Source organism: Natrix helvetica (genome assembly GCF_964273705.1).
Source record: "Natrix helvetica genome assembly, chromosome: 15".
Lineage (NCBI taxonomy): Eukaryota > Metazoa > Chordata > Lepidosauria > Squamata > Natricidae > Natrix > Natrix helvetica.
In genome coordinates, this window is record NC_138565.1 from 4,504,145 (window position 1) to 4,531,527 (window position 27,383).

Below are 27,383 nucleotides of genomic sequence, written 5' to 3' on the forward strand. Positions count from 1 at the left end.
TCCCCTCCTTCTTTTTGAATTTCTCTTGGAATAACAGCAGTCCCAAGAGAGGATGAAGGGGGGGGAGACTTTAACCTGACTCTTCTTTTTCTAATCCCTCCCTCCCTCCTTCCCTCCCTTCCCACCGTTTTCTCCAAAGTGATGGATTGGTCATTATCATTTGCTGGGTAGATATCTTTGTCCTCTTTTATTTCTTTTGGTGGGCTGGGGCTGAGGGGAAAGAAATCGCTCTACAGCCCCCCCCCCCTCAAAAAAGAACAGGACCCAATGGGCAATTTCTTATTCACTCTTCCTCTTGTCTACCTTCCTCTTTTCTTTCATTTAAGTGGGAAAGAAAGGAGGGGAGTGATGAAGATGATGGGAAGGGAAGCTGAGAGAGTGAGTGAGTGAGTGAGAGAGAGACAAAGAGAGGGGGCGGGAAGGGAAAAGGAGAGAAAGAGAGGGAGGGAGAAAGAAAGAGAGAGGGAGAGTTGGGGAAGGAGAGAAAGAGAGAGAGGGAGAAAGAGAGAGGGGGAGTTGGGGAAGGAGAAAGAGAGGGGGAGTGAGGGAGGGAGGGAAAAAGAGAAAGAGGGAGGGTGGATTGGGGCCAGGAGGGGGAGGGAGAAGAAGAGAGGTAGAGGGGGAAGAGAGGGGAGAGAAGGAGGGAGAGGAGAAAGGGAGGGAAAGGGAGAGAGTGAGGGAGAAGAAGAAAGAGGGAGAGTGGGTGAGAAGGAGAGAGGAAAAGGGAGGGAGGGAGGGAGAAGGAAAGAGGGAGAAAGAGAGGGTGGGTTGGGGAAGGAGACAGAGGGGAGAGAGGGAGGGAGAAGAGAAAGGGGGGAGGGAGAGGGGGAGGGAGAAGAAGAAAGAGGGAAAGTGGGTGAAAAGGAGAGAGGGAGAGGGAGGAAGGAAAGAGGGAGAGGGAGAAAGAAGGAGGGTGGGTTGGGGACAGGAGTGGGAGGGAGAAGAAGAGAGGTAGAGGGGGGAGAAAGAGAGGGAGAAGAGAAAGGGAGGAGAAAGGGGGAGTGAGGGAGAAGAAGAAAGAGGGAGAGTGGGTGAGAGGGAGGGAGGAAGAAGGAAAGAGGGAGAGGGAGAGGGTGGGTCGGGGAAGGAGAAAGACGGGCGAGGAGGAGGACGGAGGGAGGGAGGGAGCGAGAAGGAGAAAGAGGGAGCGGGACAAGAAGAGCGAGAGGGGGGGAGAGAGGGAATAAATGAAACGGATCGGAGCATCTCACGCGCGCCGGACTCTTTGAGTGGCTGTTGCTGGTTCAGAGCGAGCCGACGGGGGCCGCGCAAGAGAGGCGGTTAAATTTCATTTTATTTGGAGAAGGGTGGGTGAAGGGAGAACAAAAAAAAAAAAGCCGGAGGGGGTGTGTGTGTGCGTGCGCGGGTGAGAGAGAGAGAGGGAGAGAGAGAGAGGGAGAGAGAGAAGAAAAGAGGGAGAAGGCAAGGGGAGAGAAGGGTTATAAAAAGCGCCAGTCGCCAACCAGGGCGAAGGAGAGGAGCAGCGGCGGCGGCGGCGGCGGCGGCGGCGGCGGGGGAAGCGAAGTCCGGAGCGAGCCAAAGCCGCGAGGAGGAGCTCGCAAACTGGCAGCCCGCGCCAGCGCTCGCCAAGGCAGCCGCGGGGCGAAAGCAGGCGCGGGGCGATGCGGCGCTGGGCTCTCCTCCTGCTGCCTCTGGCGGTCGTGTGCGCGGCGGTGGCGGCGGCGGCTCCAGCCACCGGGAGCCACGGCGGGGCGGCCGAATGCGGGCTGGAGGAGCGCTCTCGCCGAGCAAGGCGGGCCACCCGGCGCCAACAGCACCACCAGCAGCGGCAGCAAGCGCTCCTCTGGCGCTCCCCCGCGCCGGGCACCTGCGCCACCAGGTTAGCCCGGGGTAGGCGCTCTTCTTCCACTTCGGCGGCCGGAGCCTTGGAAGCGCCGCGCGTCCCCCGGCGCAGGAGGCGAGCGCCGGACGAGGGCCCGGGGACAAACGAGAGTCGCCGGCTCCTGGCCCCGCCGAGCAGGGCGTTCTATTTCCGCGGCCAGGGCGACCAGCTGCGCTTGAAGGCGGAGCTCGAGATACCCCGGGATGCCTTCACCGTCCAAGCGTGGCTGCGGCCCGAAGGGGGACAGAAGGCGCCGGCTGTGATCGCAGGTAAGCAGGGAAAAACATTGGGGGGGGGGGCATAGGAAACCCGCTTGGCCCTGCCCGAAGTTTGGCGGGCGCAGGGTTGGGGATGGCAGGAGAGACGCACGGGCTAGGGGGTCTTTTTGACACTGCCCGAAGTTTTGGCGGGCGCACGAGGCGTGTGAGGGGAGGGGGGCTTTGGCACTGCCTGAAGTTGGCGGGGTTGGGGATGGCAGGGGGGGCGCACGGGCGAGGGGGTCCTTTTGGCACTGCCTGAAGTTGGCGGGCGCACGCTTAGGGATGGCAGGGGAAGCGTGTGAAGGGAGTGGGCTTTGGCACTACCCGAAGTTTCGCGGGCGCACGGTTGGGGATGGCAGGCAGACGTGCGAGGGGAGAGGTTTTTGGAGCTGTCCGAAGTTTGGCGGGCGCACATTTGGGGATGGCGTCTGCGCCCGGGCGCTTCTCGGTTGGGGATGGCCCCTTGCGGTCGCCGAAGAGACGCGCGCGCGCGCTGGGCTGGGCTGGGGGTCTCGGCGTGGGAAGGGGAGGCGGCTGGGCATAGTCAGGGCGTTCTCCATCGGCGACGAAAACGACAACAACAGACCCACGTGCTGTTATGTCTCGATTTACACACGCCCTTACTTGTCTGGGTGATGGTGGTGGTGGTTGTTTTTTTTGTGAATGAGCTGGAGAGACCCTCGCCAACGGAGAAGCGCGGGCTCTTCCACCACGCGGGGAGTGGGGCTTGCCGAGCTGATGGGTCTGTCTGTCTAGCTCCCTTCCCTAGTGGTCGTTGCCCCTCCGATGCTCCTCGCCTTTGCGATTCCGGGGGTCGCAAGCTTTGCGCCTGCAGCCGGGGAGGGAGCGAGCTTAGGAAGCGCGCCTGAACTGGGGGTTGGGGGGATATCCAAATATCCAACCGGGAAGGGATGGAGCTGCTCCCGGACGGGGGACGGGGAGGCAAAGAAGCGGAGGGGGGACCCCCCCCCTTTCGCCTCCATGCACGGGCAGATCGGTGACTCCGGCGTCCATCCTTGGGGACCCCCGTTTCCAAGGACACGAATCGGCCTCGGGGCACGTCTGCATGCGCCCCAACGGGAGTCAGCGCCGGAGAACCGCGGGAGCTTGGCTCTTGCATCCAATGACGCACAAGATCGCGCGCGCCTCTTTCCCGGGCGGGGAGGGAAGAGAAGAGAAGAAAGAAAGGAAGAAAAAAAAAAACCCACCCTCGTTTATTTTTTTCACCCGCCACCTTATTAGCATCAAGTTAAGTTTGAGAGAGCCGCCCCTCCCCTCCTTCCCTCCCCTCCCCGTGAATTCCTAAACTGGGGGCCTTAAAAAAACGAGAATATTGTGGAAAGTAGCTTATTTTTTAAAAAAAAATTGTCATTGTTATCCTTGGCTTAGGGGAAGCCTGCTGGGGAAGGAGAGGGGAGGGGAGGGTGATATGTGAAGTAAGGGGGGGGGATACACGGACGGACCCTCCCTTCGGGATTGGCCTTGCGGTGCCCCAGGGGTGAAATCCAGCAGGTTCTGACAGGTTCTGGAGAACCAGTAGCGGATATTTTGAATAGTTTGGAGAACCGGCAAATGCCACCTCTGGCTGGCCCCAGAGTGGGGAGGGAATGGGGATTTGGGAGTATCCTTCCCCTGCCACGCCCACCGAGCCACGCCCACAGAACCAGTAGCAAAAAAAATTCACCAGCAGGATGAGCCCCCAGTTCCACCTTGCAAGATCCAGCGATATGCAGACATCTTTCGCTGCAGCCCCTCTTTGCTTGCCTCTGTGTGTGTGGCTTTTGTCAAACAGCTTGGCAATTGTGGTTAACCTTCCCGAGGGGAACTTTTAACGGTGTGTGTTTACTCGGGAGTCGATCCAGATTGCAACCCCCTCATCAGGAAAACCTTGCTTGGCATCCTAACCTCAAATCAACTAAGTCTTCACTTGTGAGTGGGTTAGGATCTCTCCCCCCAACTGTGGCTTCTGTTGCCATGATTAGTCGTCCCCCCACTTTCACACACCTCCCGTTACTTTCCTGTTCTCTCAAACGGGCTCTGGATTACAACAGCAGCTAGGGTTGCATTTGCACAAAATTGGAAAAGTGAAGAGATCCCTACAGATGAGGAAAATATTAGACTGTGCAGAAATGAACAGATAGACCCTGTCTATCAAAGAGAAAGAACAAACCTATAGTTATACAATTTGGCAACCTTTTTTTTTAACCGGTGGTTAGAGAACAGACATAAGAATTAATAGCAAAAGAAGTTATCTAAAGTATAGAAAATGTATTCATGGTCAATATAACGAATCGATTTAAATAAATTACAATGGGATTGTTATGATGTTAGAGACGTAAGGTATTGGAAATTAAGCTAAAATGGGATTAAATAATGAATAAGACTGTATATGTGAATGTTAGCACAAAATAGGTATACCCAGCCGACACACTGATTAATGGAAAAATGGACTGTTTATTTAAAAATAAATAAATAAATAATAACAGCAACATATATTTTAAGAGGGTACTTGGTTGATACCTAGGATGCTGGCAGCAACCCGTATAAACCATTAGCACCAGTCAATGGTATTTGTAATGCATTTTTAAAGGTTTAGTTGGCTGAGATTCAAGTTTCATGAATAAAGAAAATAATAATAATAATAATAATAATAATAATAATAATAATAATAATAATAATAATAATAATAATAATAATAATTGAAACAACTGGGCGCTGTGATACAATCGAATAATAATAATGGGCTGCAGATGATGGATGGTTCTGGGCTCCGCCTCCGGAAAACACCTTTTGAGGGATAAGGCATGGCTTGGCTCTTAAATGGGGATGGCGATTTAAATGTAAACATATGCAGACAGATTTTTTTTTTTTAGCATTTTTTAAATTCCTTCCAATTTGGCAACTGTACCTCTGCAAGGGGAAGGTGCTTCTTTGCTTCTCCTGAGCTGTCCTCCCTCTCTTATTTGGGTGGTTGAAAAGGGCAGACTTGAACTCTGGGAGATTAAAGGCAGAGGTTCCCCCTCGCACATATGCTCTAGTCGTTCCCGACTCTAGGGGGCGCTGCTCATCTCCGTTTCAAAGCCGGAGAGCCAGCGCTGTCCGAAGACGTCTCCGTGGTCATGTGGCCGGCATGACTCAACGCCCGAAGGCGCACGGAACGCTGTTCCCTTCCCACCAAAGATAGGAAGTGACAAAACGAGCAAAAAATATGGTCACAACGCAAGTTGTTTCCCTCTCTTCCTTTCCCACCCTCCCTCCCTTCCATTAATTAATTAATTTTTATTGGCCACCTAACTCCTCTGAAGTCCAGTTGCTAAAGTCTAAGAGTAATTAATTAATTAATATTTGTTGGCAAACGAACACATCTGGTGGGACTTCAGCTGCTAGAACCTAAGAATAGTTAATAAATTAATTATTCAATTAATATTTATTGGCCACCCACCCCAAGGGAGTCTAGTCGGTAAAGTCTAAGAGTAATTAATTAATTAATGAATATTTGTTGCTTAACCAACAAATCCAGTGGAGTCTAGGCTGCTAGAGTTGAGGATTAACTAATCAATCCATCAATTAATCAATTAATATTTATTGGCCAACCAAGCCCAGGGGAGTCTGGTCGCTAAAGTCTAAGAGTCATTACCGATGGATCAATCAATTAATCAAGTAATATGCATTGGCCACCCAATGTGGTCATATGACTGGGTGGGCGTGGCCAACTTTTTTAAAAAACCAAAATGCTTTTTTTTAAAAGCATTTTTTCCTGCTGGTTTGGGAGAATAAGCAGGAAAAAAATCGCTTTAAAAAGTGTGTGTGTGTCTGACAATGGAGAACCAACAAAATCAAGATCCCGTCTTCCTTTCTCGCCTGATCCCCAGGCCGTGCCGCGAGTCGCCGGGGTTATCTTCTCCCAACCTCTGGTTCTTATGGGACCCTGGGCTGTGCCTCCTACTCGGCTCCTTCGTTTTGCATCCCCCACCCCTTCTACCCCACCATCGAAAGTTGAGAGGTGTGGAAAGTCCTCTCTTCTCTCCCTGTGCTCGCAGGGCGGGAGAAAAATTGACGCCGAGCCAGCTTTGGCTGGATGTAGAAACGTTTGGGCTTCTGCCAAAGAGCGAGGCTACCCTTCGCCAAGGGGGGGGGGCTCTTTCCACCACCCCGCTGCCTTCTCATCCAGATTTGCGGCTGCCTGCCAATCCAGGATCCGCTGCCTTTCCCAAGAGGTTCCTGAGCACACAGGTTGCTCATAGAGGGTGGTAGGGGTCTACTTGGGATTGAACTCAGATGGGGGCAGGAGAGAGAGAGAGAGAGAGAGAGAGAGCAGCTGGCCTCCCTTGGCAAAGTGGCTTCCTTCATTCCTTGTATCAGGGAGCAAGCTTGGCTTGGGGAAGAGGCTAAAAAGTGCTTCCCATTAGAAGAGTTTTTTTTTTTTAATCAGATGGCTCCATCTTCTGACTCAGGGTGACCAAGTTGCTTTCTGTTCCTGTGACTTGAGATTTGACAAGCCGGCTTTTTAAAAAAAGCAGTAAAACACAAAACACACAAACACACACACACACACTTTGAGTTGGATGCCTCTCTTTCGTCTTACGGACACCATCTGCCCAGTGCCGGGTCTGTGGGCGTGGCTTGGTGGGCGTGGTATGGCTTGGTGGGTGTGGCTTGGTGGGCATGACCAGGGAAGGATACTGCAAAATCCCCATTCTCTCCCGATCAGCTGGGACTCGGGAGGCAGAGAATAGATTGGGGCGTGGCCAGCCAGAGGTAGCATTTGCTGGTTCTCCGAACTACTCAAACTTTCCACTACCGCTTCTCCAGAACTGGTCAGAACCTACTGAATCCCAACTCTGCATCTGCCTAAGTGACGCTTCCTTGCTGTTTACCTCGATCAGGGATGGCAAACCTTTTAGGCACCGAGTCCCAAAAAAGTTGTCAAGGCCGCACTCCAGAAAAGCAGGACTTCCGGGTTCTAACAGCCATGTGCACCGCAACCATTGGCTGGCTGGTGCACATGCGCAGACCAGTTTTCATCCCTGCTGCATGCATGAAGGGATTGCACTCTGGAAAAGCCAAATTTCTACTTGCATTTTTTACACGCTTTCGAAATGCTAGGTTGGCAGAAGCTGGGACGAGTAACAGGAGCTCACTCCATTACGCGGCGGTAGGGATTCGAACTGCCAAACTGCCGACCTTTCTGATCGACAAGCTCAGCGTCTTAGTCACTGAAATTTTACCTTTACCACAGTGGTGAAATTCAATTTTGTTTACTACCCGTTCTGTGGGCATGGCTTGGGCGTGGCAGGGGAAAGTTACTGCAAAATCCCCATTCCCTCCCCATCAGCTGGGACTCAGGAGGCAGAGAATAGATGGGCCCGTTCTCTGAACTACTCAAAATGTCCACTACTGGTTCTCCAGAACTGGTCAGAAACTGCTGGATTTCACTCCTGTTTTAACATCAATGGAGGTCTTCAAGAAAATGTTGCAGAGCCCTTTGTCTGAAATGTCAGAGGGTCTCCTGCTTTAGGCAGACGATTGGACTGCTACGACTTCCAAGGCCCCTCCCAAGCTCATGTTTTTGAAGAAAAGCAATATAATAATACAATAGCAGAGTTGGAAGGGACCTTGGAGGTCTTCTAGTCTAACCCCCTGCCTAGGCAGGAAACCCTATACCGTTTCAGACAAATGGTTGTCCAACATCTTCTTAAAAACCTCCAGTGTTGGAGCATTCACAACTTCTGGAGGCAAGTTGTTCCACTGGTTAATTGTTCTCACTCTTAGGAAATTTCTTCTTAGTTCTAACTTGCTTCTCTCCTTGGTTAGTTTCCATCCATTGCTTCTTGTTCTACCCTCAGGTGCTTTGGAGAATAGCTTGACTTCCTCTTCTTTGTGGCAGCCCCTGAGATATTGGAAGACTGCTATCCTGTCTCCCCTAGTCCTTCTTTTCATCAAACTAGACATACCCAGTTCCTGCAACCATTCTTCATATGTTTTAGCCTCCAGTCCCCTCATCCTCTTTGTTGCTCTTCTCTGCACTCTCTTTAGAGTCTCCAAATCTTTTTTACATCATGGCGACCAAAACTGGACGCCGTATTCCAAGTGTGGCCTTACCAAGGCCTTATAAAGTGGTATCAACACTTCATGTGATCTTGAGTCTATCCCTCTGTTGATGCAGCCTAGAACTGTGTTGGCTTTTTTGGCAGCTGCTGCACACTGCTGGCTCCAATTTAAATGGTTGTCCACTAGGACTCCAAGATCCCTTCTCACAGTCACTACTATGTTCCACTTCACTGGGGACAAACAGCCTCTTTGCATTAATTAGCGGTAAACTCCTCCATACTTTTCTTGCTTCAGCTCATGGAGCGAATTTTGGGCCATCAAGTTTCCACAAAGCGCCTCGAATCTCCTCCTCCAGAGCTTCCCAGGTTCCAGCCTCAAACTTCTTGGGCCCGTTCTTGGAAGCATCTTTCCGAGGAAAGCCGAACGCAACGATATCAACGACTGGAAATGTTTGCCTCGGTTCCAGGTGACGGCGGATCAAAGAAGAAGAAGAAGAAGAAACACTCGAAACCTTTACGAGCTCTCTCTGAGATGGAAAAGCCCTGACGTCACCGTCAGCTGCAGCAGCCCTTGGTGTGTGGGTGGGACGTACATCTGCTTTTTTTTGTTGTTGTTGTTCCAAACAGTTAATTTTACAGCGCTATTAAACGAGGGCCTCTTCGGCTGCTCTCTGGGTCATCCTTGCCTCCGAGGGTAGGTGGCCTTTGGTGCGGAGGGGCTGCCAATTTTCACACAGCCTCCCTCCTTCCCGAGCACAGTCATTTTGCAACTTCGTGACTTTGGAGGGGGGGATATCAGCTGCTGGTCTCTAGCAAAGCTGAGCAGCGGGTGAATAAGGGGGCGGGAGAAGCCTGGGTGAATTAGGCAAGTTGTTGCAGCAGCTGAGGTCAAACTTTGCTCCTTTCTCCCCCACCCACCCCCTCCCCAAGTTTCAGGTTCAGTGCCTGGCTGCCTACAGCATTTGAAACTACATGAGCTAAATAGCAATGGCCCTTAGGCTTATATACCGCTTCCCCATGCTTTTACAGCCCCCTCTAAGCAGTTTACAGAGTCAAACATTTTGTCCCCAACAATCTGGATCCTCATTTTATCCACCTCGGAAGGGTGAGTCAACCTTGAGCTGGTCAGGATGGAACTGTAGGCAGTGAGCAGTGAGTTAGGCTGCAATACTGTGTTTTAGCCACCGTGCCACCGCAGCTCAAGAGCCAGCGATGGGATTCACATAACAAGCTAGACGTGACTAGTGTCAATCTTTTGTTGTTGTTAGTTGCAAAGTCGGGTCCGACCCATCACAACCCCATGGACAACATTCCTCCAGGCCTTCCTGTCCTCTACCATCCTCTGGAGTCCATTGAAGCTCACGTCGACTGCTTCAGTGTCTCCATCCAGCCACCTCCTTCTCTGCTGTCCCTTTCTTCTTTTGCCCTCCATCTTTCCCAGCATGAGGCTCTTCTCCAGGGAGTCCTTCCTTCTCATCAGGTGGCCAAAGTATCTGAGTTTCCTCTTCAGGATCTGGCCTTCTAAAGAGCAGTCAGGGTTGATCTCCTCTAGGACTGACCGGTTGGATGGCCTTGCAGTCCAAGGGACTCGCAGGAGTCTTCTCCAGCACCAGAGTTCAAAGGCCTCCATTCTTTGGCGGTCAGCCGTCCTTAGGGTCCAACCTTCACAGCCATCCATTGCAACTGGGAAAACCACAGCCTTGACTAGACACACTTTTGTTGGCAGGGTGATGTCTCTGCTTTTTAGGATGCCGTCTAGATTTGCCATCGCTTCCCTCCCCAGGAGCAAGCCTCTTTTCATTTCTTGGCTGCCGTCCCCATCTGCGGCGATCTTGGAGCCCAGGAAAATAAAACCTGTCACTCCCTCCCTTCCTTCCTCATCTATTTGCCAGGAATTGAGACAGCCGGATGCCATGATCTTCGTTTTCTTAACGTTGCGTTTCAAGCCAACTTTTGCACCCGCATCAAGAGCCTCTTTAGTTCCTCTCTGCTTCCTGCCATTAGGGACATTGTGATTTCTCAAGGTTTTATTCTCTGGGGAGGAGAACAAGGCTCAATCAGAGGTCAAGAACCAAAGGTAAGGAAGAAGGCAGGGCAGGCTGCTTGACATGGCCTCTAAAACCTCGGCGTAAGTATGGTTCCCACTCAGAAGGAAAGGAGTTTGGAACCCTCCACATCTCGAGCTGCCTCCCTTAAAGACAGAATTGATAACAGATAACGCTCCTGTTTCCAAAGCAGAAGGAAATGTTAGCAAACATCTCCTTTCATTATGCAAACAGCTCCATGCGAGGACGCTGAAGGATGATGGAGAGCTGGAGCAAGGAAACTCCCTTTGCTAGTGATCTGCAACATCGTTGTTTTCCCCCCCCTCCTTCCCTCCCTCCCTCCCCTGGGCAGGCAACCCCCAAAACGACAAAAGAGAGCTTCTTGCATGGTTGGTGTGATCCTTGACTTCGTAGCAGAAGGATGGGGACAGGGCCGGAGAGTCTGCGAGAGAGAGTGACGCAGCCGGCAAGAATGGCCAAATGGTTGTGACCTTGCGGTGATAAGCGAAGCTTCAAAGCGCTCCCTGCGAAATTTGAAAGAACGCAATAACAGAAGCCGGATTGTTGTTGTTTTGTTTGTTCCTGAGACCGAAGAAACAAACTTTGGGGAAACCAAGAGAGAGAGAGAAAGAGAGAGATTGCAACATGCGAGGATGATAGGCAAGCTAGTCTTAATCTAAAACCCCGTAAAATGATAAGCTTTCGCCAGTTGGACCTTAGAGCTGTTATCCTGTTTTCTGATGCAAACACCTGAATCGTTTATTTTGCTTCCCTGTTTGCTCTTCTCTTACCTTATCGGCCTCTTCTGGGTCCCTTCTTTTTCTATCTTTCTGTCCTTGATGCCGGTTTGTTTCACTCCCCGCCCCCACCCCCCACGATATCTCGCCAGGCGAAGTTGTCATCTGTTTGCCCATAGCTTGACAAAGCAAAGAGAAGGCATCTGATAACTTTTGATTTTTTTCCATCCTTCCTTTGTGCCTTGAGACCGAGTTGTTTGCCGAGAGGAGGCAAGGCATTCTGAGATCATACACCCCTCCTACACAGAGAGAGGGAGAGGGAGAGAGGGAGGGAGAGAAAGAAAGAGGTAGAACGAGGCAGACAAAGAGAGAAAGAGAGAGAGACAGAAAGAGAAGGAGAGGGAGAGAGAAAGAGTGTTACAAGTGGCGGGATCATATATCTCGGCCCTCAAGCCTTCAGAGATGTAAGATGAATGGCTGTGAAAAGAGGACCAGATTCGGCCCTTTTCTGAAGCTATCAGGAATGCAATGTCTGCTTGTTGCTGAGACTTTATTCCAAAGTTTATATGCACCACCTGTTCGCAGGCATATAACAGAATAACAGAGTTGGAAGGGACCTCGTAGGTCATCTAGTCCAACCCCCTGCTCAAGCAGGAGACCCTATACAATTTCTGACAAGTAGCTTTTCCTGAAAGCCTCCAGTGATGAAGCTCCCACAACTTCCGAAGGCAACTTCTATTCCATGGGTTGATTGTTCTCACTGTCAGGAAATTCCTCCTTATTTCCAGTTTGAATCACTCCTTGATCGGTTTCCATCCATTATTCCTTGTCTGGCCTTCAGGTGCTTTGGAAAATAGCTTGACCCCTTCCTGTCTTGGGTAGCCCCTCAAATTTTGGAACATTATGTCTCCCCTGGTCCATCTCTTCACTAGACTAGCCATGCCCAGTTCCTGCAACCGTTCATTGTATGTTTTAGCCTCCAGTCCCCTCATCATCCTGGTTGCTCTTCTCTGCACTCTTTCTAGAGTCTCCACATCTTTTTTATAGTGTTGTGTCCAAAACTTTATTCATTAGAGTAGCCATGCCCAGTTCCTGCAACCATTCTTCATATGTTTTACCCTCCAGTTCCTTAATCATCTTGCTTGCTCTGTTATGAAGCTCTCACAACTTCCAAAGGCAACTTCTGTTCCATTCTTTAATTGTTCTCACTGTCAGAAAGTTCCTCCTTATTTCTAGGTTGAATCTCTCCTTGGTCAATTTCCCTATCCATTATTCCTTGTCTGACCACTATCCTGTCTCCCCTGGTCCTTCTCTTCACTAGACTAGCCATGCCCAGTTCTTGCAACTGTTCTTCATGTGTTTTAACCTCCAGGCCCTTAATCATCTTGAATATCTAATATTCATTAGCTGGGGAAAAAAAAGGAACCAAATTGCATAACCCAATCAATAGGCCATTCATTCTTCCCTTCGTCTGGACGCTCTGCGCATGCGCACACTGGGAACAGGCTCCAGCTGTTCTTCTGCCTCACTGATGTCTGACTCTGAAGGCAGCTGATAACTGGCATACGGCTCCCCCCCCCAACCCGTAAATCAAGATGGCGCCACCACTGATAGAACCTGTTCAGGGGTGTGGCAGGCCAAGTTACTAGCTACTCGTCTGAACCAGTCCGTACCGGTAGGAACCTACCTCTGCCTCAAATGATGCATGGGTGGGTGGGGGGATTCTGTTCAGCATCCTATAGCATCTCCTGAGCCGCAGGCTCTGCTTTCCATTATCCTGGAGTTTGAAGGAAGGGCGGGCCGAAAGGGGAACTGCGTTTCAGCCGAAAAGAGGGAGCAGAAAGAAAACAGTGTGAGATTTACAACTGTTGCTGGGGGAAACGGAGCCAGCCTGCTTGCGCCGGGGTGGGGGTGGGGGGTGTTAGATCCTTTGTCAGCTGGGGTGGGGCGAGACCTTTGCGATGTTGTGGATGATTATTTCAATTGCTCCCAGCCACTGCCAGTGGGGAGTCCTTCTCCAGAGGACCTCGCTGGCTTGCGTTCGGTCTACAACTTCTTGTATTCCCACCAGCCTGGTTTAAAAAATCAGGTTGAGTGTACCTGTTTCTCTCGTGTCCCTGGCTTGGCAGGCGAAGTTTGGTTTCCCACCGCAGGAAGCCCCCTCTGCTTCGGCACGAAAAGGGGATCGAATTGGGCTTGCTCCTCGCCTGTTTTCAATTGCAGGGCGGAGAGGTGGTCTCACTCTCCTGGCTTATAAACAGACACCCCCTCCTCTTCCTCCTCCAAGTTGAAAAAGGGAAAGAGGCAGGTTTGGGGGGATTTGGAGCCCCTTGTGTATTTTCTTGCTGGCTGAAAAGCAGGGGTCCTGCAAGATTTTAACCTTATCCTTCTGCTTATAGGAATATACCCTATCCACAGAGCGCCTCTCTGGTGGGAATCTGCTCTCTTTCTGACTGCCACCCATGTGGAAAATGAATTTTGTGCAGGGTCTTTCTTTTTAAAAATGCTTCTACCCCTGACCTGTGAATATAGGCCCTTTTCTTTCTTTCTTTCTTTCTTTCTTTCTTTCTTTCTTTCTTTCTTTCTTTCTTTCTTCCTTCCTTCCTTCCTTCCTTCCTTCCTTCCTTCCTTCCTTCTTTTCTTCTTTCCTTCTTTCCTTCTCCCCCTCCCTCCCATCTTTTCATCCCACCTTTTCCTCCTTCCTTCCTTTCTAACTTCCTTCCTCCCTTCCTCCTTCCCTTCCCTTCCCTTCTGGATTTTCTTATGTGGGTTTTCAGCCATGGCCTTTTTGAAAATTACATTTTCCCAGTTACGTGAATCAATTGGCCATTGCTCCAAATATCATCTTTTCCTTGTTGACTTTTCCCCCTGCAAGATTGGTTTTATTTCTTTATTCAATTTATATAGATCTCCCGGATGTAAATGCCCCCCCCCCCTCTCTCTTTAATATGGTTGGCCAAAATGTATGTTGTGCTTTTCTAAATTATCTTTGATTGTGGAATCAACACACTGAACTTTAAAATTCAGGTAACAATGGCATTCAGATGATATTGGATATTGGATATTCGGATGATATTGCTATCATGTCTTTTAATATTTGAGAGACTGACATGGAGAAGATGGGGGTAAACAGGCAGAGAGGGGTCCAGAGCCGTATGCCAGTTATCAGCTGCCTTCAGAGTCAGACATCAGTGAGGCAGAAGAACAGCTGGAGCCTGTTCTCATTGTGCGCAAGCACAGAGTTGCCAGACGAAGGGAACAGATAAAGAACAGGGGTCGACTTGGGAGGAAGTCCACAGGTGGACGATGAATGGCCCCTCCCAAAAGGAATAAAAAAGGAGCGAAAGGAGAGTGGAGTTTGCAGGAGACAATTTGTTTGCTTAATTGGCTCGTGACTCTCCGAGGCTCTTTGCCAAGTTTTGCAGAGATCAGCCTGGCAGCTCTCCAAGACAGACAAGTTCTGTGACTGTAAATCCTCCCTCGAAAGACTTTGCTGGATGTGAATGAGCAGAATTCACAGTCAATTAATAGAAGGGTTTTTTTGTTGGGACAAGGAATTTGCTTCACGCTTTTGGGAAGCCTGGGTCAGAACAGAACTGACCTGGAGCTCAAGATAAATTTAATAACAGTTATGACAATGAATCAGTAGAATAACTTGCCTTCAGAGGTTGTGGGTGCTTCAACACTGGAGATTTGTCAAAAGAAACAGGACAACCATTTGTCTGAAATGGACTAGAAGTTCTCCAAGGTCCCTTCCAACTCTGTTCAACAGTAGCACAGTCGTGTTTTTTGCGAGTGGGAGGATCCTTTTTTAACCCGTTTTGATAAACTTGTTTAAAAAAAAATCAGACAGTTAACTCTCCAACAATTTACAAAGAGAGTTCAGCCTATTTTAACCTTCACAATTGCCGGTCCTCATAGGTCCATAGAATTCCGCGATTGGGCTTGTGAAATGTTTATAAACATCCCAACAGCTCCTAAGATTGAAAGGGCCAAGTTCACAACAACTAAATCAGGAATAAGTTAAGCTGGCCCATTCTAGGCTTCTAGGCTTGTCATCCATCCCAGTCAGGACAGCTCTTGGCAAGGAACTGCGGGAGTTGTAGGCTAAAATATTTAGAGGCCACCAGGTTGCAAATGCGAGAACAAGATGGGGAAACTCATGACAGAGCGGAGTGTTTTCCTCATTTTCTCCGTGCCTCTGAAAAGTCTGGACCCTCCATCGTTTTGGCTATTATCCTACCTCTTAGTGCCAACAGCAGCCGGGGATGTAGTGAAGGTGGGCTAAGACGGAATAGGATGAGAGATGAATGAAAGTTTATTTCTGCTAGACAGCCAGGAAGGCAAATCTAGTAACAGATTAACAGAGTTGGAAGGGACCTCGTGGGTCATCTAGTCCAACCCCCCAGCCCAAGCAGGAGACCCTACATCATTTCTGACAGATGGCATACCAGGGTCTTCTTGAAAGCTTCCAGTGATGAAGCTCTCACAACTTCTGAAGGCAACTTCTGTTCCATGGGTTGATCGTTCTCACTGTCAGGAAATTCCTCCTTCTTTCCAGGTTGAATCTCTTCATCCGTTGTTTCTTGTCTGGCCTTGAGGTGCTTTGGAAAATAGCTTGAGCCCTTCCTCCTTCTCTTCCTCCTTTTATTCTACATTCTTCCTTCTGCTTTCTTCTTTACCTCCTCCCTCCGCCATCTTCTTCACCTCTTAGATTTTCCCCTTCTCTTCCATGTCCTCCTCCTCCTCCTCCTCCTCCTCCTCTTCCAAACCCAACTCCCTTCTAGCACTGATGATGTTACCTAGTATGGTTAATGAAACACCTGTAAGTTCAGAGAGCACCTCATTTCAACCCTGAACTACAACCATTCCCCATTAGTGGTACTTTTTAAGCTTTCTAAGAACTACTTTGAAAATTATTAAGGAGGGATTCATCAAAGCCGCCAGGAAATATGGGTTCCCATCTACCCACAGCTTCTCCACTTCCAATCAGAAGGGCAGAAATAAAAGCCAAGCATCTTTCCCTTCACGGCTACAAGTTCTTGAATTGCTTGAGGTCCACTTGGAAGAAAAAGGTAGGAGGTTTTCGAGCCCAGTGAAGGAGCATTTTTCTCTGCTCTTTGAGTTGTTTTCTAAGTCTACCCAACAGCCACCACCAGCCCAAGAAATCTCCGCCGATTTTTGGCAACGCGTTGGGTCAGTCATCCCCAACTTCATGCAGTCGCATGCACCATGGAAATAGTTAACCCAAATCTGTCTCTCTTCATTATTTTCTGCTGCCCAGAAGAAAGCTCCGGATAGATTCTTGTGGAATGGTTGCTCTTTCAAGCGTTCTGCGGCAAATTTGATACGAAGTGATTAAAGCATGCAAAAAGGAGAAAGACGGGAGCTCCGACCTTTTCCTCCCCGTTCATGGGCCTCTTGACTGCAGCTTTGATTGTTGACCGAAATTCCCCTTTCATAACTAAGACCTGTCACCTTGGGTTGGCTTATCCCGGCCATGAAAAGCATGACAACTTCCAGAAGTTACTCAGGGGGAAATTAGCTCTCCTTGTTTTGTTTTTTTGCCCCTGAAGAACAAGACCGGTGGCCTATCTCCACCCAGACCTCTCTTCCTGGAAGGTTTGATCAAAACAGGGCCCTATCCCTCTCCGTCTTCCTAAACGCCACTCATGTTTCCATCTGTTCTGACTGAGGCTTCCCCCCAAAAGCACGAGGCAGAGTCCTGGTCCCGACAAAACCCCTTTTATTAAACGAAGGTGAATTCCTCTCATTCGGATTCAGCCAAGGCCTGGCAAAGAGTCTTTCAAAAGAGTATTTATGACCACAGACCTTATCTAGCTTGGAAAGCTGCCATGTAAATATTTTCCCAATGAGGTGCTGTGCAAGGACAGGCTGGGCAGGCTGAGTCTCTGAGATTCATGGATGGATCTTCACACTTCTGAAACGAACGAACGAATGATTTCCTGCAAAAGCCCCCTCCCCTTTCGCTCCTCTTTTATTACCTATGGGAGGAGCCAATCACCTTCCACCTGTGGCTTTACTCCCAAGTCGACCTTGATTTCTTAGCTGTTCTTTTCTTCTGACAGCTCTGCGCATGCACACACTGGAACAGGCTCCAGCTGTTCCTCTGCCTCACTGATGTCTGACTCTGAAGGCAGCTGATAACTGGCATACGGCCATGGCCCCCTCTCTGCCTCCGACACAGAGCCCTCATCAGAGCCTTCCCCAGACTCCAGGACTGGCCCATCTTCCTCCCCAACCTCCTCACTGTTCGAATCTGCTGCCAGCTCCGCTGACCGCTGGTGGGCCACTATAGATTTTAAAAAGAGATTTGTCTGAAATGGTATAGCATCTCCTGCTTGAGCAAGGGTTGGACTAGAAGACCTCCAAGACCTCCCTCCCAACTCTGTTATTCTGTCTGATTTATTTTTCTTTAACTGCATCCTTCATTTCAATCTGTGGTTGGATCCTGAATGAGGATTCCATTGCCATTCGGGCAAGCAAAGGTTTTGACGGTTGTCCTTTAAGAAAAACAAACACCGATGGTATTTTATAATAGTTATTGACCCCGTCAATGGTCGTGTGGCATTTGGCAAACACTGCAGCCCCATTTAGAAAGAGACAAGGGATAGGGAAAAGGAATGGAAGCTGCTGTTAAATGTGTATTGTAATGAGATGTATTTTGTCTTCGTTTCAATGGCGCATGAGGCTAACTGGGCTGTGGCAAAGTCAACCCTAAGTATGGAATACCACAGCTAAGTGTTTCCTCCGCAAACAAAAAAACGGCTCCCTATTATTAGAAAGCTGGCACTTCCGCTTTTATTTATATTTGCACCGGTCTCTAAAAATACAAAAGGGGGGGGGGTTATAAATAGGAGCAAGGGATGCGGTGGCTAAGACGCTGAGTTTGTCAATCAGAAAGGTCAGCAGTTCGAATCCCTAGTGCCGCATAACGGAGTGAGCCCCTTTACTTGTCCCAGCTTCTGCCAACATAGCAGTTCAAAAGCATGTAAAAAATGCAAGTTGAAAAATAGGGACCACCTTTGGTGGGAAGGGAACAGCGTTCCTTGCGCCTTCGGCATTGAGTCATGCCGGCCACATGACCACGGAGACGTCTTCGGACAGTGCTGGCTCTTCGGCTTTGAAACAGAGATGAGCACCGCCCCCCAGAGTCGGGAACGACTAACACATATGTGCGAGGGGAACCTTTACCTTTAGGTTACCTGGCGGGCCACAAAAATACCTTCTTACACACACACACACACACACAAACAATCAAGGTTGTAGACTTTGTTTCCTATTTCGGAGGTTTATATGTAGTGGGGCCCATTCTGTCAGTATTCTCCTACCTCCCACACTCTTGGTATTCGACTACCTCCTTCCATCCTGCTCCACTCTCCACATAATAAGGGATGTGTTAATATTTTTGTGGTAGGGTAGAAATGATGGGTGTTGGCATATGGCAGGGATGTCAAACTCAAGCTCCGTGGGCCTGGAAACAGCAAAGGATTGGCTTGTGGTGCCGCTGCCAGTGAAAGTGGAGGTTGGGGAGGATATGTGTGGCCTGCCTGGGCACTGTTTTAGGCTGTGGCAGCCTCCTGCATCCCTCTGCAAGTGAGCTTGGGAAGGGCCTGTTCACACCTCTCAGGCTCCATTTTTACTGGGAGAGGGTTGCAGGAGGCCGTTGCGGCTGAAAATGGAGCCTCGATGAGTGACATCGAGCTGTCCATACCCCCCCCCCATGGCCATGTCCCGGCCCCCCAAGATGAAACGCAACCCTGATGCGGGCCTCAATGAAATTGAGTTTGACATCCCTGGCGTACAGGCTCAAAGAGCACTGGGCAAGTAGATTTTCTAAACCCGTCTGGATGACGACTGACAATATAACTAGCTGTAAGCCCCTGCATCAGTATGAGAGATTCTCAAGTCAGTTCCCAGGGATCCTTTCTGGGAAATGCTCAAAACCTTATTCATAGTTTTTCTTCGTACCGTGTTCGGTAACGTGAGATGAAACGTCTTCTCCCTCTTGCGCATGGTTAAGTAGCTTATATTCCTCCCTTCTCGCACGCGGATTTGTGCGGAAGAATTCCAGGAACTGCCATGTTTTGGGGAAGGTTCTGAGAATTTCGCGAATGAATCGTTTGATAATGAGGATTTGGTTGAATGGATTGACATTAATCGTATATTTCAAGGGGCATGAATGAGAGTTCTCGTGACGCTGGCATGAGACAACTTTCCGCTGGGTGTTGCAGGGATGGATGGGCTCAAGTTAAGTGCCGAGAAACAAGGTCCGAATCCAGTGGGGTTGGTTTAACAACCAGTTCGGGGATTGCGTGCGCAAAGTGCTGAAAATGGAGCGTTTACAAGCTGAGTTGCTTACCTTCCAAGTCAGCAATAGTAAGTAGAACAGTGAAGTGGAGAATCAGCTGTGCTGCGTGATTGAGATGAGCTAGAAAGCAAGAAATAAAGGACAGGATACAGTAGGGACGGGTGGGCAGGGCCAACTGATCATAGGAGCTACCATTTTGCCCGAACCAGTCCGAACCGGCTGAATACTACCTCTGGCTGAATCTAGGATTGACCACTTCTGGTCCAAATTAATCATGATATCATAGTGTGATGGTCCCTTGTATTCACTCTCTTCTCCTTTCTTTTCTTTTTCTTTTGTGTGTCTTGGGGACACTTAGGATTATACGACAAATGTTCTTATACCACCTTGGACCGAGGATGGGTTTTGGGAATTAACAACATCAGTGACCAAGGTAACCGAGATCCTCGCTACTTCTTCTCACTGAAGACTGACCGTGCCCGGAGGGTCACCACCATCACGGATCACCATAGCTACCTTCCGAATCAGTGGGTTCACCTCGCCGTCACTTACGATGGACGTTTGATGAAGATGTACGTGAATGGGGCCCAGGTGTCGGCCAGCAGAGAACAAGTAGGGAGTATCTTCAGCCCTTTGACTTTGAAATGTAAGATCCTAATGCTGGGCGGCAATGTCTTGAACCAAAATTACCGAGGATACATTGAACATTTTAGCCTTTGGAGAACAGTCCGTTCCCAGAAGGAGATACTGATGGACATGACTCTGGTGGCTCATGAAGTAGATGTTCCTCTACCTCAGCTAGTGTTTCAGGAGACGTTGTTGAATGTGAAAAGCCGCTGGTCTCCCATGAAAGACAGCCCACGTCTTCCTCTGACCGAGTTCACCTCCCACTCTGGCTACCTGTTGGATACCAGCCTGGCGCCTCCTCTCTGTGGCCAAACAGTTTGCGACAACATGGAAGTCATCACCAGCTACAACCAGATCCCCACCTTCCGCCACAGGAAGGTGGTCCGTTACCGCGTGGTGAACATTTACGACGACCGTCACCGCAACCCGACCATCAGCCAGCAGCAAATCGAGTTCCAGCACCGGCAGCTCAACGACGCCTTCAGCCCGTACAACATCTCGTGGGAAATAGAGGTGCTGGAGATCAACGATTCCTTCCTTCGCGACCGCCTCATCCTGGCCAACTGCGAAATCAGCAAGGTTGGGGACGAAAGCTGCGATCTGGAGTGCAATCACACATTGACCGGCTTTGACGGAGGAGACTGCCGCCATGTGCGCCAGCTTTCCTTCCACAAGAAGAAACAGAACGGCGTTTGTGACATGGATTGCAACTCGGAGAAGTACAACTTCGATGGTGGGGATTGCTGCAATCCGGATATAACGGACGTCACCAAGACCTGCTTTGATCCCGATTCTCCTAACAGGTAAGCATCTTCAAATCACGTATATCCCGTCTGCGCATGTACTCCAGGGTGGTCCTTGATTTGCAGCCGTCTGTTCAGTGACCGTTTGAAGGTGCAGCAGCACGGAATAAGGGACGGATCACCACTTCTCATTCTTACCATGGTTGCAGCAGTTCACGCCTGGCAACTGGCACGTATTTGTGGATTGTGGCCACACCAGGATTGGTGTGGCCACATTTGCAACCAATGTTCAACAAGCAAAATCAGTGGGAGAAGCCAGATTTGCTTAACGACTACATGTTTCGCTTAACGGCTGCAGTGATTTGCTTAACAACTGTGGCAAGGAATGGGCAATACTAGAATGGAATGGAATAGAATAGAATAATAGAAGTTTAGAGAGAGATGTAAAAGCACTATGAAGCAGTATATAAATCTAAGTACTATTGCTATCTATCTATCTATCATTTATCTATCATCTATCTATCATCTATCTATCATCTATCTATCATCTATCTATCTATCTATCTATCTATCTATCTATCTATCTATCTATCTATCTATCTATCTATCTATCTATCTATCTATCTACCCACTGCCAGCAGTTCAAATCTCACCAGCCTCAAGGTTGACTCTGTCTTCCATCCATCTGAGGTGGGTAAAATGAGGACCCAGATTGTTTGGGGGGGGGGGGGGCAAAAGGCTGACTCTCTAAACCGCTTAGAGGGGGATGTAAAAGTACTATGAAGCAGTGTATAAGTCTAAGTGCTATTGCTATTGCTATTAATGATACTTAAGTACCACTTCTGATGCTGGTCCCTCCACAAAAATGGGATGATGCTATTTGTTAGCTAAGTTTTGGGAGACTCTGATTTTTTTACTTGGATGAATGATGTGCCACCAAGCCATTTTCGATTCTTGGTGACCGCACCGATAAATTGTTCTGAAAACAGCTTGGCTTTTCTCCAAGGCTCACATTGGTTTCTCATTTCACCTGCTCCTCCTACCTCATTCTGTCTTAGTAATATTATCCCTGCGGAGACCGGAACAGAAGTGTACCCTAGAGAGTTAAGCCTTCTCGGTTCTTTTTGTGAGTAGTTTATGCCGGCAATAAACTCAAGCCCAACCTATAAAAGCTGGAGGATCATGAAAAAGCGGATGAATCTGTACTTTTCTGGAATGACCATCTGAGAATCGTATCAAGCACGCGATGTGTCCAGGGACACGGATTCATAACGGCTGCCTGCTTTTAAAAGCCTTGCTGCCCCATTAACTTGGTTTTGATGGATGGCACATCGTTTTTAAACCATAAGGAATCTGTCTTAGCCGTAACTATTATTCCGACTCCTGTGTGACTTGGTGGCGATTCAAGAAAGCTTTGGCACAGCCTGCAAAGAAGCCATAAAAATTAGGAGTTGGCAAAGGCCATCGTGAGCCTTTTGAGGTTTGATAGATGGCGAGATGAAAAACTCCAATTATTCCTTGGGTTTCTGGGGGAGAGACCAGTGGGGAAGAATTTCCTTGCTCCAGCTCAGAGTCTGCTTGCATTTTATATATACGACACTTGGTGGTCTATAAATTTAATAAATATATATATATATATATATATATATATATATATATATATATATATATATAATATATTTATTAAATTTATAGACCACCCCCTCTCCCCAAAGGGACTCGGGGCAGTGTACAGACCACAATAAAACAATATACAAACTTAGATAATTATAAATACCCATTAAAACAAATTATATGATAGGCTGTACAGTTACAGTTAAAAATTAAAACAACCTAAAAAATCTATCCCTAAACATTTAAAATTTAAAGTTTAAAATATAGGCTAGAGGGACCCAAAAGCTACAGTTTTAAGAACTTTCTTTCTTTCTTGGTTTCCTCCTTCCTTCCTTTATTTCCTTCCTTCCCTTCCCTCCCTTCCTTCCCTTCCTTCCCTTGCTTCCCTTCCTTCCTTCCCTCCTTTCTTTCTTTCTTTCTTTCTTTCTTTCTTTCTTTCTTTCTTTCTTTCTTTTGTTCATTCATTCATTCGTTCGTTTGTCAAACATGTATGAGATAACAGGTATGTATAAACATGGACATGAGCACAGGAAACGAATACGAATAAATGGGGACAGTAGGACAGGGACGGAAGGCATGCTGGTGCGCTTATGCACGCCCCCTTTATGGACCTCTTAGGAATGGGGTGAGGTCCAGGGGAGACAGTTTGAGGTTGAAGCTGTGGGGGGTTTGAGGATGTAACAAAGGAGTCAGGTAGAGCATTCCAGGGGTTGACCACTCTGTGGCTGAAGTCGTATTTTCTGCAATCGAGTTTGGAGCGGTTGACCTTGAGTTTGTATCGATTGTGTATTATTGAGGTTGAAGCTGAAGGAGTCATTGTTAGGTAGGACGTTGTAGCAGACAATTTGTGCACTATGCTTAGGTCAGACCTTAGGTGGCGTAGTTCCAGTTGTCCAAGGCCAAAATTTCGAGCCTGGTGGGCATGAGGTCCAAAACAGAACAGAGTTGCAAAATCTTTAGATAGAGATTCCACACCCTCCAAAAAAAAAAAAAAACCACATGTTTGTCCCAAAAACTCTTCTATATTTACTTTGTGCTAAGGCAGAAAAACCTGAGCATCATATTATGAATTATATTGTTCCTGAACATCCTTTTAGGGGGGGAAAAGAGGTAAATGGTCCATCATTCTCTTCAGCCAAGGTCTTATATTAAAATGAGCTTTCACTGGGACAACCCCCTCCTGCCCCAGGTGGTGAGGGTCAGAAATCAAAGAGAGAGCAGAATAATAGAGTTGGAAGGGACCTTGGAGGTCTTCTAGTCCAACCCCTGCTCAAGCAAGAGACCCTATACCATTCCAGACCAATGGTTATCCAGTCTCTTCTTGAAAACTTCCAGTGATGGAGCACTTCTGAAGGCAACTTATGTTCCACCGGTTAATTGTTCTGTCAGAAAATGTCTCCTTAGTTCTAGGTTGCTTCTCTCCTTGATGAGTTTCCACCCATTGCTTCTTGTCCTGCCTTCAGGTGCTTTGGAGAATAGGTTGACCCCCCCCCCTTTTTTTTTCTTTGGGGCAGCCCCTCAAATATTGGGAAGACTGCTGTCATAGATCAGGAGCATTTTGCCTCCTTCCAGACTGCTCCATTTTCATGGGGAAAAAAGAAGAGAATAACAGAGTTGGAAGGGACCTTGGCGGTCTTCTAATCCAACCCCCTACCCAGGCAGGAAATCCTATATTATTCCAGACAAATATCTATCCCAGGGGCCGTCAACCTTAAACACGCAAAAACCCACAAAAGTCCTAACCGGAAGCCCCCCGTTCAATTCTGGAGCCGACCGGAAGTCCGGTTCCCCCCCACCATAGAGTCTCCTCCTAGCGCGGCATCCTTTTTCCTCTACCTGTCCTAACTGAAAGCCCTATCAATTGTGGAGCCAACCGCCGCTTGCCATAGAGTTTCCTCCTGCTGCGCTGTGCTTCCTCCCCTAACCGGAAGCTCCTCTCAAAATTGTGGCGCCAACTGGCGACAGGGAGGAGCTGCAGCAGTGGGATGAAAGAGCCACCTGCAGCTCCGGAGCTGCAGGTTGCTGACCCCTGTTCTAATCCACTCTCTTCTTAAAAACCTCCAGTGATGTCATAATTATGATTATCGATTCAGCAATCGAAGTAGATCTGGGCTTCTTACATGTTTTCAACAGGAGGGGTGAAATTGAGACTTTGCAAGTGGGTAGAATCGTATCCTGACCCATAAGCCCCATATAGACTTTTCCTCCCCCCCCCCCCCCATGTGACCCTTCCAGATTTAGCTTAAGAGTTTCCCATCCTGTTTTGGCAATTGTTTTCGATGGCGTCATTTCGTCCGGCTTCCGAGACAGGAAAAAAACCTTCAAGCTGTGCGAGCCCACAACAGCTTGCCTTCGGGCGCTTATAGTACTTTTGCTAAAATAAAATAAAAAACGAGAGAGAGAGAGAGAGAGAGAGAGAGTGACTTTCCCTTGCTCTTGACAAAAACTTCTGTGTTTTTTAATAGCCACCCAAAGAAAAGCTATTAATAGAAGACGTTCGTCAAAATATAGAACAGCCTAATGGAAAAGAAGGGAGACCTGTGAAGTTATTTCCACGCCAGGAAGAAATCTCTTGCTTTGAGGCGAGACCAACGTTAGCTGCACGACGGGAAGGGTGGTGTTTGATTCTTGGAGGCTGATAGAAAGTTTGTCTCCCCCCTTTTTCCTTGCCGGTGCATGTTAGCAGCTTGTTCAGCCCTGATCTGTGAGTCAGCTCCTTCTGTTCCTTCGAATAGAATAAGGAAACCAGCGACAATAAACTATTCATGATTAAAATTCTCCATGAAATCAGTCTGAGCTTCAGTTGATGCCAAGATCATCCGGCCAATTTCCCCTCTCTTTGGCTTCCCTGGAAAAAAAAAGAAAGTGGATTCTGTTTTTCTGCCTTATTAACGGAGTTGGAAGGGACCTTGTAGGTCATCTAGTCCAACCCCACCACCCAAGCAGGAGACCTTACACCATTTCTGACAGACGGCAGTCCGGTCTCTTCTTGGAAGATTCCAGGGATGAAGTTCCTACAACTTCTGAATAACAAAATAACAACAGAATATCAGAGTCCAAAGGGACCTTGTAGCTCGTCTAGTCCAACCCTCCCGCACAAGCAGGAGACTCCACACCATTTCTGACAGAGGGCAGCCCAGTCTCTTCTTGAAAGCCTCCAGGGATGAAGCTCCCACAACTTTCGAAGGCAACTTCTGTTCCATGGGTCGGTTGTTCTCACTGTCAGGAAATTTCTCCTTATTTCTAGGTTGAATCTCCCCTTGGTCAGTTTTCATCCATTATTCCTTGTCTGGCCTTCAGGAAAATAGCTTGGCCCCCTCCTCTCTGTGGCAGCCCCTCAAATATTGGAAGACTGCTCTCCTGTCTCCCCTGGTCTTTCTCTTCCCTAGACTAGCCAGGCCCAGTTCCTGCAACCGCTCATCGTATGTTTTAGCCAACAGTTTCCTCATCATCTTGGTTGCTCTTCTCTACACTCTTTCTAGAGTCTCAACATCTTTTTTATAGTGTGGTGGCCAAAACTGGATGCAGTACTCTAGGTGTGTACTCTAGGTACAGAGGGACAAAGAAGGATGAGAGGGAGGAAGACAGGGAGGGAGGGAGGACAGAAGAGAGGAAGGGAGGGAGAGAGGAAGAAGGAAGGGAGGGAGGAAAAGAAAGAAGGAAGCCAGGGAGGGAGGAAAAGAAGGGACAAACACAGGGAGGGAGGAAGAAGGATGGGAGGGAGGAAGAAGGAAGGGGAGGAGGGAGGAAAAGAAAGGAGGAAGACGGAGGGAGGGAGGAAAAGAAGGGACGAACACAGGGAGGGAGGAAGAAGGATGAGCGAGAGGAAGAAGGAAGGGAGGGAGGGAGGAAAAGAAAGGAGGAAGACAGGGAGGGCGGGAGAGTGGGAGGGAGGGAAGGAAGGAAGGAGAGAAGGAAGACCACTTGCCCTTGCAAACGGATACATCCAAGACATGTCCCAATGATAGTGGAGAACATCTTTGATCATTTTCCAGAGCTGTTCTCGTGGCTTTGAAATATAATTTTGTCAGTTCCCTTGGCTCGGGCTGATGTGGCTGACATTATGTCCTCCATTACGGAATGCAAATAACCTTGAGAAGAATAGAGTACAGTTGACAGATCGCACTGGGGGAAGGAACGAGGGAGGCCACCAACACATCACCAACTGTTCTATAATCGGAAACCAGCAAGTAAGAAGCCCCCTGCAGATTAAGACCATCTTACCTGCCAGGCCCTTTGTTATAGGGGCCGGTGTTCTAACAATGTGTTGTAAACAACAACAACAAGCACCACCACAAATAGCTCAATTAGGTTCAACTGAAGCTTCATGTACGTCGTCATAAAGCTCAGTAACATTGGAACTCAGGAGTTAGGACCAGGGTTCCATCAGCCATTTTATTTCCCCTGTGGCCAACCCCCTGGGTGTTGTTGTTGTTTTGAAAAAGGAGAGAAGGTAGATTTGGAATGCTTGGACTTGATTTTAAAAGTTGTTTTCTTTTTGAAAGCCAAGTGGATATATGTCAAATTGATGATCTTCTTCTTCTTCTTCTTCTTCTTCTTCTTCTTCTTCTTCTTCTTCTTCTTCTTCTTCTTCTTCTTCTTCTTCTTATTCTTCTTCTTCTTCTTCTTCTTCTTCTTCTTCTCCTCCTCCTCCTCCTCCTCCTCCTCCTCCTCCTCACCCTCCCCTTCCTCTCCTTCTACTCCTCCTCCTCCTTCTTCTTCCTCCTCCCCCGCCTACAAACCCCAATCTCTTCTAGCACTGATAATGCTACCTACTTGGCTCCTGAAATAACTGCAAGAATACAGCCAACCAATACAACTCCATAGTCGTCGTCTTCTTCTTCTTCTTCTTCTTCTTCTTCTTCTTCTTCTTCTTCTTCTCCTTCTCCTTCTCCTCCTCCTCCTCCTCCTCCTCCTCTTCCTCTTCCACTTCCTCCTCCTCCTTCATCTCCTCCTTTTTCTTCTTCTCCTCCTTCTTCTCTTCTTCTTCTTCCTCCTCCTCCTCCTCCTCTTCTTTTTATTCTTCTCCTTCTTCCTCTTCTTCCTCTTCTTCCTCTTCTTCTTCCTCCTCCTCCTCCCTCCTCCTCCTTCTCAGACATAAAGCATGTCATAGAATCACACAGGAGTTCATT

The 27,383-nt window shown here is 48.5% G+C and overlaps 1 protein-coding gene across 1 annotated transcript in view; it reads left to right on the top strand.

Moving 5' to 3' along the window:
- The first annotated feature begins 1,311 nt into the window (after positions 1 to 1,311).
- Positions 1,312 to 27,383, top strand: part of PAPPA (pappalysin 1) — a 130,637-nt gene continuing 104,565 nt past the window's right edge. The window contains exons 1-2 of the mRNA XM_081967202.1: positions 1,312 to 2,112; positions 19,626 to 20,697. Coding sequence (XP_081823328.1) covers positions 1,623 to 2,112; positions 19,626 to 20,697 — 1,562 coding nt within the window. The 5' untranslated portion in view covers positions 1,312 to 1,622. The remainder of the gene's footprint in view (positions 2,113 to 19,625; positions 20,698 to 27,383) is intronic.